A 19492-nucleotide genomic window follows, 5' to 3' on the forward strand; every position below is an offset into this window, starting at 1 on the left:
TTACAAAGTTGAGTCGGGTGATAAGTAGCTATAAGAGTTGAAGAGAGCTTAGATACACTCATAGGAAAGTAGCTATGGGAGTTATAGAGAGCTTAGGAACCTGAGAGAGAACCCCCTAGGGGCATGTACTTAGAATGATTAGGTGGGGTGAAGGCAGGTGCATTTCCATTTAATGGACAGGTGTTTGAAAAGCTGGGTTTTGAAGTTTTCTGAGTTTGGTATGGTTCTTAGAGTGGAAGGAAGAATTCCATTTTTGCCTAGTGAGAAAGAGAGGAGAAGTTGGTGATCACTCTACAAAGCAAATACAAGTGCAATTAATCAAGAAAATATTCTTATCTTCGCTTGGATGGCTCTGGATGCAGTTGAAACATTAGAAAAGTGTTGCAGAGTTCTCTGTAAGTGAAACAAGTAAATAAAAAGAATGGTGTATTGTACGTACTCATAAAGGGATGCAATATGTGAATGACAGTCATTCTGCTCTCTCAACATATCTGCTGTGGTGCACAACATGAATAGAGAGAATTTCTTGACTTTTAAGGTGCTGTTTAAATTTAAGAAGCAGAATATGCTGTGATAATATAGTCTATTTCCTGTTATATCCTACAATCAATACAGGAGTGTATTTATTGTATCATTTACAGTTTTCCAAGAGAACCAGAAGATGGCACCACTAGCTCTAAAATTACCACAAACTGTGCATTATTTCAGCACAACTAAAATATTTCCTACTAAGCAGCTGTCAGGTCCTGCAAATGTAGGTACAACAGGATTGTTCTAAAGTAAAGAATGACAAAACACGGAGCAAAAAGATTAGGTTATTTCAAATTATTCTCAGTAATCATCATATTAATCAAAATACTACACTTTATTTAATAAATAATAGTACAGGAAACAAAACATATTGAATAATTCCAAGCATACAGACTTTCATCAATATGTGACAAAAATAACCAATGCAGACTTAAACAATTGAAAATTAATAAAAGTTGCCATTGGTTTATTAATTTAATCTGCTAATCAGATGGAGAAGGTTGTCCACATACTCTGTGGTAATCATGCTAAAGCAATGTAAAAATGTATGTGCTGTGTTTAGTATTCCATCTAGCTATTCAAAAGATGAAGTGCATATCTTTACTGGTGTTAAAACTGACTGAATGACAAGTACCACTGTCTATTGCTCTTTAGGGTTGCCACCCTTTCAAATGCCCAAAGTGGGACATTTTTGGTACAAACAGATTTTGCAGGGCGAAACATACCAACTGTCAGTATGAAGGACAGAACTTCACTTTTTTGCCTAAATAAAGGCTTATTCTAGTTGCATTTTAGTTGCTTATTCTGTTTCTTATAATATTTAGGTGTTTTGGATACAGAACAACTGTTCTATGCAACTATTACATGAAATATAGGAAATAATTGTGTCCTAAAATATCAGGACATTTTCCATTTTTTCATTTTTTCTGCAGGACACAACTACCCAAAGTGGGACAGGTGGAGGTAACCCTATTGCTCTTGCTGTCATCACTACAATAAACTTTTTTATTTCTTGTTCTGTTTCACCAGCTCAGATAGCCTCTGCAGTCCCTCCACCAGTCCATCTCCGTTCACAGCACAGCATCCCTGCATGTGCCACTCATGTCCACGCCATTTCCTTAAGCAAAGAGCATCCACCAATTCTGATGGCTGCCGAGCTCCAGGTAAGTCCTGCTTGTTGGCCAGAATCATAAAAGGTACTGTCATCATTTGTTCATGTACTAGAACAGCTTCTAGCTCCTCTCGCACTTCACTAAACCTTTCAGGGTCTGCACTGTCCACCACAAAGATCAAGCCTTCAGTGCCCGAAAAATAGTGTCTCCATAAGGGTCTTACTTTTGGGTGGCTACAAACATCCCACACTGTGAGGGACACATTTTTGATAGGTTCCACAGTTTCCACATTGAATCCAGCAGTGGGGATAGTGGTGATGGTTTTATTCAGCTTCAGTCTGTATAAAATTGTAGTTTTACCAGCAGCATCTAATCCCAGCATCAGGATTCTTGCTTTCATCCCACCGAATCCCATCAAAGATTCATAGATTCTGCTGAGCAGAATACCCATTGTGCTCTTTAGCTGACAGTGTGTGACAGAAGTCTGCTTTCACTCCCGTCTGTTCAGATGTGCTCATAAAAGAAATGCCTTCATGTTTACATAGCGTCCCCGTGCAGTGCTGAAATGAAGCTTCATGCTTGATGCAAACCTTAGCAGCTCAGATTTCACAGTCTTTTATTTGACTGGACAGCTGTAACACTATGTTTTACATGAACTGAACGTTTCTTAAACTTCTTTCGGCTTTTTCCGGTCAGGGGTCTGTCAGCGAATTTGCTGCTGTCGGAAAAAGTGCTGAAACTCGCCACCTAGTCATTTTTCCCCGGACTATCCGGAAATCAAACCGATTGTCCAGTAGTCCGAAAAACACTGTACAAACTCCGGTATTCTGTTTAAAAAAGAAACCAGACTATCGGAGTTTGATAAATCTGTGGATTCACTATGGTTTTTTTATAGAACTGAACAGCATAGTAAAGTTGTAACGCCCCCCCCCCCCCCCGGGAAGGCTGGGGTTTTGGGGAGGTGCTAGGGGGTGTGGCCACGGTCCTTCTCCCGTCACAATGAAAAGTGTCAACTAGTAATGATTCAAGCAGTTCTGCTGTCATAGGAAGTGAAGTCGTTTGATCGGTAATATTTGCCCATATGCTTTTCTTTATTGAAAAAGATTGCTGGTAGGCGTACTAGTTATTCGCAGTTTGTGGTGTTTGTTAGAACAATAGAAGAAAAAAATAAATAATGTCAGGTATAACCCGCAACGTACTTTAGGTACGAGATGAAAGAATACGGTTAATACAAAGGCGAAGTTAATTAAACAGGCTAGAAGAAGGCCTGTATAATTGCATTTAAATAGTTATATAACTAAAAAAGTTAATGATTCTGCACGCTTTTGTTTCTTGGATTATCTTTTATATGCAAAATCCTTTTCACAGGCCTAGAATAACAGCTACATGGGCTGGGTCAGGTATTGAGGCTGGGTAGAAGTTAAGGGCTTTTAGTTACTACTTCATTAAAAAGAGGTGAGGTATACCAGATAAATTATCTGATGGGGTGAATAATACAGCAGTGAATGAGGGACTGCTCCCCAAAGAAATTTTCTGTGATTCATATGTTAACAACAGCTAGTGTAAAGGCTGACAGTGACTACTGGGAAATGTTACTAGCAGTGTGTCAGACTGGATATTAGAACAGATAATAGCAGAAGCACCTTTGTGTTTAGGGCCCACCAACAAAGGCACGAGAATAAGAAAAATTGGCACCCTCCAACAAAGGAAGTGTGAGGCTACAAGAGGACTAGTGAAATGACAGGCCATTCTCCAGAACTGATAAACTTCATCTGAACAGTTTCATGGGACAATTTTACACCATTGTAACTTAATTTATTACAACAATGAACGGAAGTTCATTTGCAATATTAAGGAGAAAAAATATTGTTCAGCCTTGGCATTGCCCTTGTTGCTTTGCTGTTGTACTTCCTGTGCTGATCTGGAAGGAAATGTAACTTTTTTTCTGCTTTTGAAGTGGTACAGAAGTGAGTAACTTTGATGGAATAACAGTACAACCAGTTTGTGAAGCAATTCATGTATTTGAAAAAGTTAGTCAGTAGTTTATGCCTGCCACAGAGATCACATTGCTCATCTGAAATAAGTTGTTTGAAATTATTTTAATGCCAGAGAGCTCAGTTTCTCCTGTAGAAAAGAAATATGTAGTCTTCAGTGTATCAGCACACTCTTAACTAATTATCTTAGCCATTTTCAGGTTTTACCTGAAGTCATTGTGTAGATCAAGTGATGGCCAAGTTAAGACAACTACATAAAGGGCACCAGTTTATCTAGTTTAACAGTGCCAAAAGGTTGTAGATATGATCCACAAACATAGCCTTTTCTCTAGCTATTTCATCTTTCAAGCAAAAGTTATGTGATGTATAAATAAGTAATGGAATGTCTCAAGTAATTCAGTCACCTACCTAGTACCAGAGCCATCTCCTCTCTCAGCTCACCCTTCTCCCCTCCTTTTATCCCCTCTTCTATTTAAGAAAATTGCCCACATAGACTTTTGACTCCCTACTATAAAACATAGCCCTGGATGCACTACCTGCCTAGTGCAAATATTCTACTCCCTTGGTTTATATCACTCTACGAAGACTTCCTTGCCATACTTCTTCTCCATATTTTGTAACCTCTGCTTAACTCAAAATACAATGCCAGACATATGGAAAATTGCTTTTATTAAACCCCTTTCCAAACAGCCTTGAACAGACAATGGTTTCCACTTCTCCTTCATCTCTATCCTCCTTACACTTGGGGAAATAACTTGAAAAAATAATCTACAACCAACTGTCCACTTACATTAACAAATTACCCTCTGATGCCCCTGACATTCCTATTGCTGTTTATGCAGATGACATTGGTTATTCTTTGATGTCATTTCTCACATTCAACTATTCAAACTCAGCTTCAGTCTGACCGCCACTCCTTTAATTCCTGGCTAAACTACCATACGCTACTCCTAACCCCCCCAAAACAAAAAAGTATGTTTTTTGGAACCTCACAAAAGCTGGAAAAATTCCTGCTAATCTCAACATTGCAAATTTCAATGGTTTGCCAATAGAAACAACCACATCCTTTAAATACTTATGTTTATGGCTAGACCAGTCACTTAACTTCCAAAACCATACTGAAAACAGGAAGAATATCAGTTTTGTTTTATTCTGGTACTGGAAAATATTTCCCTGTCTCCCCAGACCAGCTATAGCTGCAATAGGCAAAGGAATCCTCTTTGCGTAACTTGAATATGGTCTCCCCATCATAACCACAGCCACTAAAAACTCCTCATCTCTACAATCGATTTAAATGAAATCTGCAGATTAATTTTAAATCCTCCCCACCCCAAGAACACCACTGCATCACCTTCTGCAAAGCCACATGACTTCCATTTTCCTTCAGAGTTGAGCTACTCCTACAGTCTTTTCTTCTCATACTACTTTAACCAGGTGCCTTCCCACTTCTTGGAGACAAACCTTATAATAAAACCACTCCCAACAAACTTCACACCCTCATCCAATTAACTTTCTCACTCCAGACACCCCCAAAAGAACTGCACTGTACCAACCATTCCTTCTCCATTCTTGCACCAAACTCTGGCAATCTCTCTCACCTCACTTAAAAGAAGACTCCTCTTTCCCCATGTTCAGAGTTCAGCTTAAAAGATACCTCCATCAAAAATCTGACTGCAAGTGCTTTTCCACTGGACACATAACTCCCCCCTCACCTGCACCACTCCTACTTTGACTATCTGTTCTCACCTGCTGCTTTAATCACATATTTACTAGTAAAATTAATTCACATTTGTTTTTCTAGTCTGTTAATAAGATGTACATATTGCATCAGTTGTCTATGGGATTATCTACCTTCTGTGATTACTGTTCATGAATTAGTTCTGTTTTATTTTTTGTGATTTTTTTTCACCCAGGCTGTGCCTGCAACAAATGGTATGCTGTGATTATTATACTACCCCAGTAAACAAACTTAATAAATAAATAGCAGACATTTCCTCTTGTGTTTTTTATTACATGTTGATAAGGGGGTGTATATTCTTTAAGTATAACATTTTTTTTTACGTAGCTGTATGTGCACTTTTATAAAGCAAAGAAAACAGTTCTAGTTTTGATTTCTATTGAATGTGTTTGACGGTAATATATTTGGGAATCATATCAATCCATAGTTGGTGATTAAATGCAAATATCTACAAATTTTCCTGACTTTAATAAAAAAAATAAAAGGTCACATTAGTAACTGTGATATCAGAAATTTAATTCATAGTAGTTTAACAGAAACAAGTTATTTCAAAATAATAATTTCTGTTACAAATCTGAGGAACATCTGAATAACAGCTGATGTCGGTTTTCTGGTGTATGTGTGTGGGTCCATGCTGTATTCTCATTATCACCTTAATATGCTATCCGTTTATGACTTTAATATTACTTTTTACAAACAGGTGATTATTTTAAAATGTTTCTAAAATGTCTTAATGATTACATAAATTAAATACACATTCTTACTGCCCCTCTTTCTCCCTCTTTCACACATACACACACACACACACACACACACACACACACACACACACACACACACACACACACACAGAAAATTACTGAGAGAAAAAAGTATAGGGTTGGTGAGAGGTGGCAAAATTACAGACTACATTGATGAACTGTTTGTGAACTGCTAATAGGGTTGGGAGGGTGGCCTAATGGTTAAGGTGTTTCCCTTGAAAACATAAGGTGCAGGGTTTGAGTCTCACAAACCTCCTGAACCTGGTGGATTTCTTTGAGACAGTTACTCAGGCTATAGATAAGGGAAAGGAGGTACACACGGCTTACCTTGACCTTGCTAAAGCATTTGACACCATTCCCCATTCAGGTATTATTGATAAGCTCAACAACCTGGGCATAAACCCTTACGTCACAAGGTGGATCGCAAACTGGCTCTCAGACATATCCCATAAAGTAAGAGTAGCGGGACCTATGTCTGAATCCAGACCAGTAACGAGCGGTGTGCCTCAGGGCTCTGTCCTGGGACCCCTCCTGTTTGGCATATACTTCTCAGAAGTACAGGCAAGCACGGAAGGGCTGTGGCTGACTAAGTTTGCGGACGACTGCAAACTGGGTGCTATAATAGAGTCTCCGGCCGACATGGAGATCCTCCAGAAGGGCCTAAATGAGACTGATGCATGGTGACAAAGCCATGGTCTCAAGCTAAATGCAAAAAAATGCGTAGTAATCCCCTTTGGAAAAAAACAGAGTACCCGCAAACTACAACATAGGAGGTAATCCCCTGAAATCTGAAGAAGAACTAAGGGATCTAGGGACCCAAGTAGATAGTCAGCTTTCCTTTGATAACCATGTTGCCAAAGTGGTTAGAAAATCCTTCTATGTGATCCATCTGATCACGAAAGGGTTTGCATCAAGATCTAAGGATGTAATGGTGCCCCTCTACTCTTCCCTCATCAGACCCATTATTGAGTACAATGCACCAATTGGAATGTACCTGGCTAGAAATCTCCAGCAGCTGGAGAGACCACAGAGGTACCTAACCAAGAGGATTACTGGCCTCAAACAGTTGCCCTATGCAGCACGATTGAAAAAGCTAAAAATGTTCTCTGTTGCATACCGCCTTCTCAGAGGCGATCTCTGTCTAACGTACAGAGCCATGTCCAACCCAGAATTGTTGAACATGCTCCATCTTAGCAAAACCAAATCTACTCGAGCTACACGCTCTAGGGATATAAACCTCAACACAACAATGAATAGAACATGCTGGAGGGATAAATTCCCTTCGCAGAGACTTCCCTTACTATGGAACAGGGTCCTGATCTACATAAGACAGAGCCCCTTACTGTCACTCTTCAAGAGGAACCTTGATGAGTGGATGGGTAACAGAAAGTTCACACCAGGGATCACACCAACAGCACTACTAGATAGGGGCCAAGGGTACTAGCTGCTAGTACAAGGGTCTAGGGTACTACTAAATGGGAGGTGAATACTGCACAACGTGGCTGGGTTAATATATGCCTTCGGGCAGATAGCCCACTACCAACCTATGAACCTATGATAGTTGACTAGGCTTAAAATGGCTCCCAAGGGCAGTTAGCTTAGTACTAATCTATGAACCTATGAACAGCTGTATCTTTGAATCCTGCATTCCCAAACTGTACAGTATAGATATCTAAACAAAACAATGAAAATGTTTTGCTTTCACGTAACTCAGGAGGATTTATGCCTAGCAGATGTAACTTACTTATCAAAGGAATAATTAAAAAACAGCAGACATGCATTGTGTATTTTCATTGTACTGATACTACAGAAGAACACATAATATACTTAAACTGCAAACATTATAAAAATGCCAATTATGTCGAAATGAGTTAACATACTTAGATAAAGGTAAAGATATCATGGCAATCAATTAAAACTATGGGAGGGGAGACTGCTATTGCCTTTAAATCACAGATTACCGAGTGATGAATTAGGGATATCGAGAAAAATGCTCAGCATGACATTGCAAGGTCTGCCTAATATCAAAAGATTCTGTCACCAGCTCATGTCTTACCATGTGTCCAGTCCTGCCTCTTTCAGTTCCCCTCTTTCCTTCCCACATATCTATCAAAATGCCCCAGGCAATTGTCATATTAATTTAGCAATAATGCTTTGATGGCCTGTTTTGCCTGATCTCTCATACACAAGTGTGCATGTGTAAAAATAGCTCCAGTAATATACATATTATATAAATTTTATTTTCTCCTCATAAAGAATATCAAACAGCCAGACGTACCATCACAACATATTTTTCATTACTATCTTCCTGTCTCATAAATGAACTATAAAGGTTTTAAGGAAATATCCATTAAAGAATCAAGGAAAAAAAACAGTAGGTGTAATATAACACTAGATTTAATTAAGTTGACGTCCACAATTGCCTTAATTTTTTTATTTAATCATGCTCAGCTCAATTTATTAATGTAGATCTCTGTCTTTGGAGGGGTAGGAAGTTGACATCATATAGAAAACTGTTCACTGATTTCTCAAAGTCAGGTCATGCTGAAAGATATGCTGGCAATACTGTGTCATTTCCTGTGATTTAAACAATGTGCTTTCCAGAACTGAACTTGTGGAGTTTGCAGCATGGCTCTGAACAACAGCAGTTAAAGACGTTACAATAATGAAAACTGCGGAAGTGTTATGTTCACTACAAACCAGAGCAAAAAGATAAAATACAACTGACCACAGATTCCAATAAGGTACAAAACAGATTTATTACTCTGACGTCTCGGCTGAAAAAAGCCTTCAAGGAGTAAAAAACATCTCAAACAAATATGCTTAAATACTGGCAATTGTAACAATGAAACAATTAAACAATTAAATAATTCAAATTAATAATCTGCAGTTTAACTCTTCATTTAACCCATACGGATACAAAGTGTCAAACTTCAAAATATATAATGCTTCTTTAAACAGAAGCATTTTATTAAGATTGTTCGTATCATGTAATGAAACATTTATTTTTTCCAAAATAGTGCCTTGCAAACCCTCATTATTACTGTTATGAAACTGTTGAAAATGAGTTGCAATGGAACTTTCAATTTTCTGATTAAAAATATCTCTTGCATGTTCTAACAATCTAACTTTAAATGCCCTTTTTGTTTCCCCAATGTAAAATAAGTTGCAGGGACATTTAAGAGCATATATCACACCTACAGTATCACAAGAAACTTTATTCCAAGTTTGAAAAGAAATATTATTAATACTAGAAAAACTTGGAACTATAAATTTGCAAGCTTTGCATTTGTTACAACAAAAAGTAACTGTAGAATATGAACTACAAGGTATATCAGTAGATGGCAAGCAAAATTTGCCCTTAACTAAAAAACTATAAATACTTCTCCCCCTTCTATATGAAACACCAAGATTGGCATTTAACCAGGAAGAGACATTTTTTTAATGAGCACAAATACTGCCAATGATATTTTACCTGCTCTATCACTGTATTACTAAAACATCCATACATTTTGACAAAGTAAATCATAGCATTGTCACTTTTTTGCCAGATTTAAATGGCAATGAAAGATGTCTACCCTTACTACGATATCTCATATTTGAGGCATTACACAATTTATTCCCGCTTTTCTCTAATAAACTATAACTATAGCCCCTATTACCAAACATTCTAACAGTTGTTTTAAGTTCCCGTCTAAAATCTCCAATATTATTGCATAGTCTGGAAATCCTGAACATTTCACCAAATGGAAGTGATGCAACAGTATGTGGAGGGTGATAACTGTCACCATGAACATACTGGGTACCATTATCAAATTTCCTATGTACAGAAGTAAAAAGTTCAGTACCATTTTTAATATTCACCACCACATCCAAAAAAGGTATACTTGTACCTAATATAAAACCATCAAATTGTAAACCAAATCTATTGTTATGTAACGTCTCAACAAAATAAGGTACCTTTTCTGAACCACCTTCAGCTATGAAAATTAAATCATCAATGTATCGAAAATATCTTTTAACATGGTCACAAAAAATTTACTTCTGTATATATATTCACTTTCAAAAAGACCCATACATAAATTGGCATACATGGGGGCAAAAGCAGCCCCCATAGCTGTACCTTTTTTCTGTCTATACAGATCATTATTGAATTCAAAGAAATTATGAGTTAGCAAAAATAGACCAACTCAACTATGTATTCCATCACTGGTGAACTACCCAAGAAAAATCTTAAAGATTCCAGGCCAAAATCATGGCTAAGATTTGTATATAAGCTTTTAACATCAATAGTAAAAAAATACATATTCTCATTCCATCTAACATCACTTATTTTGGCCAAGAAGTCAAATACATCACATATATAAGATGGTAAAGCAAATACTGCAGGTGCTAAATAACTGTGCAAAAAAGAACCCAGTTTGTGTGTAAAATATTCACAACCTGAAACTATAGGTCTCCCAGGTGAATTAGTTAAATTTTTATGTATTTTGGGGAGACAATAAGAGTGGGCCATTCTGCAGCCATCTTGTTTAAACTTCTTTTTGACATCTTCATCAGAAAAATAACCCAACCTATTGCCTTTTTGTAATAACTCACTATATTCTACTAAAGCTTGTTGATATATCGGCAACTCAATCTTGTCATATGTTTCATTATCCTCTAAATGCTTCATACACATATCTAAACAATGGCATACTGCATAATGACCAGCTTATTTCCCTTGTCCGAGGGTTTTTTAATAATCTCACTCATTTTACTTAGCTTTTTAAGAGCTTCCCATTCCATAACAGTGAGATTATAACTGACAAGATGTTTATTCCTATTAAAATCAAATAAAGCATCTTCTATCCCAAAATTCAGCATATTAGAACAGTGAACAACTTCTTCATTCAAAAAAGGAGGTAAAAAATCACTAACTGCACGAACATTATGTGTATCTAACTTACAATACGCATTAGGTGAAATATAAATCACAAGTGTAGAAGCTTTCAAATGAAGTATTCATACTATCTTCATTATTAATTCAATCATTTTCCATACAGGAGTCTTTAAAAAAATACTTCAAATGCAATTTCCTACTAAATTTAAATACATCACATTTAATATAATGATTCCTAGGAAGCACCGTAGGAATGAACTTTAAATCGCAGTTTAAAACCGCCATTTCACAGTCCGAAAAAACATGTCCTGATAAATTAATAACATAACTGTCTTGAGAAGGTAAAAAATCATCTTTTACCTCTTTTGTATCCCCTCTGGGGATAAAAGCCCCTTTGAAAATATTCCTGTTGTTCATGAGTCTGTTTTGTACCCTATTTACTTCCCCTGTAACTGTTGTTACCTTTCCAAAAAGTTTGTTGAAAACATTCCGTTTGTTGTGCAGGGGGTAGGTCAGGGTATTCTTCTTGAATATCCAGCTCTTCTTCTCCCGAAGTAAGGTGACCATCTGAGAATGAAGAATTATACAAATATGGGCCGTCTCCCTGTCTTTGAAATCTTACATGTTGACGTGCTTTCTTCCGATTGGTTCTAGAGAGAAATGCCTTCCCATTCTCATAGTCACAAAGGTCTCAAATTAATTTACGTTTTTTCCTTTTTACCAAATCTGTTTCATAATTTTTTAAGTTTAACATTAATGTCATTTAAAAAAGCATCAAGGACATGAGCATACGTCCCCGTAGAGATAGTGTTACAAACTTTTTTGATTTGGTCCTTCAAGTTGCTTTACCCTGTCCCAATCTAACAGGATATTTACCCATTCCAGTGTGCACCTATGTGCTGCTGCTACCCAGCGTTTATGGAATTGAATATCAGCAGCATTCTGTAGATCAAAGGGCAGAGTTGGGTCTTTAAAAACTCTTAGCCCTCTTGGTGTAATGTCTAAGTTAATGTACTTTAGTAAACCCGACATATTGAAGAAAGTAGAGGTCTCTTTCCATATAAATTTTTCTAGCTGATCAAAAAGAGACTTACTTTCTTCTGACATAGTTGTCGGTAATTTTCTACCAACAGTGTCAAATGGATTATGACAATGCTTATTTCTATCCTGCTCCCATTTATCCCATGTATTCATAGCTGTAGAACCATTCACAGCCCCATGGTTTACTTGTAAATTGCGATCCGGAGCAGAGTTAAGAAAATTGTCCAGCGATAATTGAGAGCTATCACCTACAGTCTCTCGAAGTACACGCGGCAAATTGTAATGTGGATCTGTGGCCATAAAAACAAATAGTTTCACCACAAACCAGAGCAAAAAGATAAAATACAACTGACCACAGATTCCAATAAGGTACAAAACAGATTTATTACTCTGACGTCTCGGCTGAAAAAAGCCTTCATGGAGTAAATAACATCTCAAACAAATATGCTTAAATACTGGCAATTGTAACAATAAAACAATTAAACAATTAAGTAATTCAAATTAATAATCTCCAGTTTAACTCTTCATTTAACCCATACGGATACAAAGTGTCAAACTTCAAAATATATAATGCTTCTTTAAACAGAAGCATTTTTTAAGATTGCTCATATCATATAATGAAACATTTATTTTTTCCAAAATAGTGCCTTGCAAACCCTCATTATTACTATTATGAAACTGTTGAAAATGAGTTGCAATGGAACTTTCAATTTTCTGATTAAAAATATCTCTTGCATGTTCTAACAATCTAACTTTAAATGCCCTTTTTGTTTCCCCAATGTAAAATAAGTTGCAGGGACATTTAAGAGCATATATCACACCTACAGTATCACAAGAAAATTTATTCCAAGTTTGAAAAGAAATATTATTAATACTAGAAAAACTTGGAACTATAAATTTGCAAGCTTTGCATTTGTCACAACAAAAAGTACCTGTAGAATATAAACTACAAGGTATATCAGTAGATGGCAAGCAAAATTTGCCCTTAACTAAAAAAAACTATAAATACTTCTCCCCTTCTGTATGAAACACCAAGATTGGCATTTAACCAGGAAGAGACATTTTTTAATGAGCACAAAAAATAACTCCAGTAATATACATATTATATAATTTTTATTTTCTCCTCATAAAGAATATCAAACAGCCAGACGTACCATCACAACATATTTTTCATTACTATCTTCCTGTCTCATAAATGAACTATAAAGGTTTTAAGGAAATATCCATTAAAGACTCAAGGGAAAAAAACAGTAGGTGTAATATAACACTAGATTTAATTAAGTTGAAGTCCACAATTGCCTTAATTTTTTTATTTAATCATACTCAGCTCAATTTATTAATGTAGATCTCTGTCTTTGGAGGGGTAGGAAGTTGACATCATATAGAAAACAGTTCACTGATTTCTCAAAGTCAGGTCATGCTGAAAGATATGCTGGCAATACTGTGTCATTTCCTGTGATTTAAACAATGTGCTTTCCAGAACTGAACTTGTGGAGTTTGCAGCATGGCTCTGAACAACAGCAGTTAAAGACGTTACAATAATGAAAACTGCGGAAGTGTTATGTTCTTCTGACTGTAACACTCTATGACAGCAAACCAGTTAGACTGTGAAACCTGACCCGCTGAAGCATGTTCATGGCACTGAACTATCAGCACTGAAACAGAAGTATAAATATTTATATGCATATGTAGTGCTCATTGTGCTGAGAAAATAGCTCAGCAGACTGAAAACCACATTACAGCAACTTAATGACATAGTAGGTGTGCTGTGAAACACAAGCCACGACTCTCTCACGAGATTCTGTAGTTTTAAAGTAAAAGCCCTGTTGCTGGGATTACATGTCTCTGTACTATTACCATTTTACACAAAGCTAAAGAAAACCATTACCACCTTCTCCACTACTTGCTTCAGTATGGAAATAGTACCATCTAGGAAAACTATGAACTCTATAATGGCTCCTTATTAGAAGTATGTGACTCCATACTGACAGTCGTAACACTTACTAATTTGTGATTCCATTTAAAACAGAGAATTCTAAAAGTTCCTGTTACAACTTGACAGCATTTTTGCAGGAGGGACTTTTTTCCAGGTGTACCCCCAACACATATAGTAACTCTGACACTGCTCTACCTCTAAGTAGGAATGCACCATGGAGCCACAATCTCTGACTTGGCATGTAATCCCCCCCCCCCCAACACAGTTGAACTTGTTGTGCTGCAGTTTTGTGGAAAACAGCTGCATTCCTTAGAATTTCAAAAGGCACTCTGTGTTTGGGATAGGTACAGATAACAAAATGGCTTTGACAGGCCTTTTCATTGCTCACCCTTCTCCTGTTTCACTATCTAAGCCTGTTGACATGTGTCTCAAAGTTTGTGACTGGTACAACTACACATGTGCTCTCTGACACTTGCAAGATAAGCAAGAGTTTGGGGGAAAACAGTGAAACAGCAGGAAGCTCTTTACTGATCTGTAAGCGTATCACCTTTTAAGGTCAGCAGTTCTATGCCAATGACATTCTATGAAGATGGGGATCAGATGGGACCCACCTGCTCCTTGCAATGCAAATAAAACCCTAAACTTCCTTTTTTCTGTGATGTCAGGGATGTGTTAGATATAGCACAGTTTCTTTGCTCCCCTGGGAACTTAGTCATTCACTCTAATGTTTCCAAATAAATACTTTCTTCCTGTGTGTTTGGGTTTCTCCTTTCATTTTTCCGTACTTCATTTCTTATGACAACCATTTTAATTTATTTCAGATAAATGTATAGTCAGAAGTGTTCCTGCTGCATCTCCTTCACACTCATTATTGTTCATGAATGGCTAGGCTCTTTTTGTCCTCCCTCCTGCCTCTATTATTATATAAGATATATTGGATTAAATCCACAGCAACCACATAGTGAGGTAGCCTTCAGTATACTCCTTAGAAGTAGACAATCACAGGCAAACGTTTACTTATCTAGTTATGACCAAATTATTATTTGTAATAAAGACATATAACAACAGATATAGCCCACTTGAGGACTTAACTCTGGCCAAAACACTTTCTGGGAGTATATGAGTAGTTGTGTGCTGGGTCATAACATTGAAAAAAAAACATGTTCTCACCTTCTGGGGGTATGGGGATGGTTGTGTACAATCTGCTTCTCTCTGGAGGATCACAACCCATGGACCTTTAAATCAAACTGGTGTCGTGCAGATCTACCCCTCATGCCTTGTCCTCCAGCACCACTATTGGATGGCTATTGCATATTTATTACTGTCCTTAACCATGTCTTATTTAAATTTCAAGTAATCCAACTCATCAGAAGGTAATTGTCTTAAACAACTACCTTATAATGTTCAAACATCTTTCTGACGGATTTCTTATATATAAACCCTGTCAAACCATCTTGTGACAAATTTACTTCACTATCTACGAACAACATGTTTGCATGAACCTAAGTGTAAATTGTCTGTACCTTTCCTTTGGTGTCTGATTCATTAGCCCGCATATAAACTTGTGAAACCTCAAGCTTTACCTACTGCTCTGTAATCCACAGATTTTGTGTTATAAACTCTAACCAGAAAATATTTCTTTGACTTTCATTCTTGGAGGATCTTGAACAATGGTCTAACCTACCTTTTTAGTTTTAGCAGAGACATTATCAAAATACAATTGCAAGGAAGCAATGTGATGCACCATACTGAAACCAGCTACAGACCTGTAAAATCTGTGATATGCTTTTTCAGTTCTGGATGGGTTACTTTTGTAAGGGGTAATAACTGAGACTTGTTCATCACAGAAGCAAGGAAGAAGCATGGCTATTGCCATTTACAACATAGCAAACAAGCAACAGCAAGGCGTTTACCAGTCCCACAGTAGAGGAAGATAAACATAAGAACTCCAGGAACAACAATGGGACCACCACAGCAAAGCACATATATTTATTAAAATAATAAAAAGATGAGCGCTTTCGGAGATGTCTCCTTCTTCAGATCAATACACAAAAGTGAAACAGTAAGCACTTAAATATACACACCTAACCAACCCAATTACATCACAATTCAAATAATTAATAAAGCAATTATCTTCTCCTGGCTTTTAAACTAGGTTTTAAAGGTATAAAACCATTTAGACCTGGTGGAATATCTCTCCTCAAGTCAACTATCCAGCGTGTTTCTTTAACCTCAGTAGCATTCATTATATCACCATCTCTAAGGGTGGGAATATACACATCCAAGACCATAAACTTAGCACCATGTTGTGGATAAGTATTAATATGTTGTGCTATTGCACTTCTTTGTATGTTCTTATGTACATCACCTATATGTTGTAAAATACATTCCTTTAACATCCTAGTGGTTTTACCAATATAGAAACACATACATTGTGTGTGAAAGTAGCTAAATAAATCACATTTTTAGTTAAACAGCATGCATAAGCTGTATAAGTATATTTCTTATGTGTAATGGGATGTATAAATTCATTATTGGTCTGAATATATTTACAAGCTTAGCACGTGTTGCAAGGATGTGTGCCAAACCTGTTGCTGTATAATCTACCTAAGTTACCATGTGTATTCCTATGACATAATAAACTTTTTAGGTTACAATTTCTTTTATAGCTGAAACTCGGTACCTCACCCACTACATTCCTAATTCTATTATCAGATAGTAATAACTTCCAGTTGTTCTGTATTATATCTTTGATGTACTTAAAATCAGTACTAAATGTAAACAGTATTCTAACTCTAGATGTGTTTACGAAGTCACCATTATTTACTTCCCTGGTATTTCTAGTATACCAAGGTTTGCCTTTCCCATTCCTCATAGAGCTAACTTATTCTGACACCCTTCTAACATCTTTAGTCCTATAACCATACCCTATTAAATGCACTTCTGTCTTTTCCAACTGATGTAAAAAGTCCTTATTCTTACTACAAAGTCTAGATGTTCTCAATAACTGATTATTCATAATGTTCTTAAAATATATTGTGGGTGCATACTTCATCTCTCTAATAGGGCATTCTTCCAACAGGGTTTATGGTATAAGGTAGTATATAGCTTCCCTTCTTCGTTTACCTTCAATAAAATGTCCAAAAACTCTAGATACTGAAGATGAATGTGTAGTGAATCTTAAAAATGTAGTTGTTGTTTCTAAATAACTGACAAAGACATTTAATTGTTGTGCATCCCCCTTCCACAAAACAAACACATCGTCTGCAAATCTACGATATAGACCTATATAGGTTAGCCATGGATTCCTATCATTTAGAATAAATTTCATCTCCCACTCACCCAGGACCAAATTAGCTTAACTGTTCATGCAGGGTGTGCCCATGGCACGTTAGGTGTATGTATTTAAGTGCTTACTGTCTCACTTTTGTGTATTGATCTGAAGAAGGCGACATCTCCGAAAGCGCTCATCCTTTTATTATTTTGTATCTGTAAATATGTTGTAATTAAATGCTATGTAAATTGTTAATCACTATGTAATCCAATGTGACTACTGTCTGCTTATTTTAACTGTGGAGCTTTTCTCCCTGGGCCTCCGCTGAAAATGGACCTACGTCCAGTCGGACACTCCTGGTCAACAAATATAAATAAATAATAAATAAATATTTTAATAAATATATGTGCTTTGCTGTCATGGTCCCATTGTTGTTCCATTCACAACATAACCTGTAGTGAAAACAAGCTTCTGAGTCTCTACTGTTAAGTATCCTGTAAATAATGTTCTCACTACATGGCTATACAGATGGAAGGTGTTTGCATGAATGCTGTATTCTTGCCTAAATCTATGTCAGATAATGTGACATCTGGCTATATCCCACTGGACTGCCAACAATTAATGTGACATCCCTTACTATCCTGGGTCAGTAACTAAGGAGCTTCAATCTTCACTACTGACTCCAATATGAGACTTGTCACGTAAACAGACATAATATTTCACAATTCTCCTCTAGACCACAAAAGGAATGTGCTCTCTTTTTCTTGGACTGGACTATATATCTCTGTCCACCCAAATGTATTACGCACTTCAGAGCAAAGTGTCCCAGTTTAAGACCTCTGATATACTCACACTCAAAGTAAATTAAAATCTCACACATCCAAACACTTCTGGGAAGCCTGACACAGATATCTAGCTGTGTTGGTCTCCCAAAATGATACAGTAATGCTGCCACCAATCAGATGGTCTTCCTGCCCTTCTAACGGGATGTCCAGTTATGAAAATTAATTATCAAAATAAATGATGGCTATGACCAGAATAGCCAGGCCTTCAAGGTGACCTGGGGACTATCAAACAGGTAAAAGCACTCTCTAATCTCTAAAGAAAAAAAAAACACTGTTTTTCAGCCACAATGTAAAGTAATGAAAAACATTTAATAATAAGTAAAAATTATTACAAAATTGAAAATCAGTAATAATTCTCAATAAACATTAGAATTCAGTCACCAGAAATGTAAATCAAACTGCAGGATAGGAATCCATTATTCAAGAAAAAAAACTATCTTAATAACTAAATTAAATACTGTCCCTAATCTACTCTAAGATATAATAGCAAGGCCAAGGCAAGATTACAGTTTTCTTGGTGAGTTCTCTTTTCTTGGTGTCAACTGACTGCTTAGTACTTGACAAACTGCAGAGCTTCTCAGTCTCAACTGTCTTCAGCAGTCTCAGCTGTTTAATTTCAAAATATAACAGTCAGCTGTTTAAAAGAAATTATTTTTCTGTCAATCAGCTGTTTAAACAATCCCCTAGCAGCCAGGAATATTCCAATGACATCAATCATTGCTCAGCTGAATCTACACAGTTTGTAGTTTAGAATGTCCCTCTCAAACATGTGCACTTAGAACTGTATCAAAGCAGTGACAGATTCTTTAACTAATCTACATTTCAAAACTTATTTACATTTTCACAATTAGGCATGATGACATACAATACAATTTAATCTGAGAATATGTACAAATCTCCTGCCAGACATGCTAACAGAGATGACAGCATTTTCATTTACTTCACACCCCCCCCTTATGACTCAAGCATGGTTTTTCACGTGACCCTTGAAAACTGATGCTTGAGAGAAATGGGTGTACCAGGGAATATCAACCCACTCCTCTCCTGGACAATCCATCAGCACTGGTATTATTAACCCCACTGCAATGTTGTATGGTCATATCATATGCTTGCAATCCTAGATTCCATCTCATACCATCCTTCTTTGGCACTAGCTCTACTGGAGAAGCCCAAGGGCTGTTAGACTCTTGAATTACCCCCCAGTTCTAGCATTTCCTTTATTTCTTCTTTCAGAGTCTGCTTCACTGTCTCAGGTACTCTATAAGGAACCTGCTTAATAGGTTTTTGGAGTTCTGTGTCCACATGATGTTGCACTAAGTCAGTACAACCAGGTTTCCCTGTGAACATATCCCCAGATTCCTGCAATACCATTTTTATC

At 36.8% G+C, this 19492-nt stretch overlaps 1 protein-coding gene across 1 annotated transcript; it reads right to left on the reverse strand.

Moving 5' to 3' along the window:
* Nucleotides 1-846: 846 nt before the first annotated feature.
* LOC122787665 (ADP-ribosylation factor 1-like) lies at nt 847-2569 on the reverse strand. Its single transcript, XM_044054500.1, has one exon. It carries the CDS (start codon nt 2092-2094, stop codon nt 1537-1539), a length of 558 nt encoding a protein of 185 aa, XP_043910435.1. The 5' UTR covers nt 2095-2569; the 3' UTR covers nt 847-1536.
* Between the last annotated feature and the right edge of the window lie 16923 nt (nt 2570-19492).

Source organism: Protopterus annectens, chromosome 13.part0, assembly GCF_019279795.1.
Source record: "Protopterus annectens isolate FY-2018-M chromosome 13.part0, PAN1.0, whole genome shotgun sequence".
Taxonomy (NCBI): domain Eukaryota; kingdom Metazoa; phylum Chordata; order Ceratodontiformes; family Protopteridae; genus Protopterus; species Protopterus annectens.

Bases quoted from the DNA above. Each gene is read 5' to 3' on its own strand.
- LOC122787665 (XM_044054500.1), bottom strand. From the start codon at position 2,094: ATGGGTATTCTGCTCAGCAGAATCTATGAATCTTTGATGGGATTCGGT.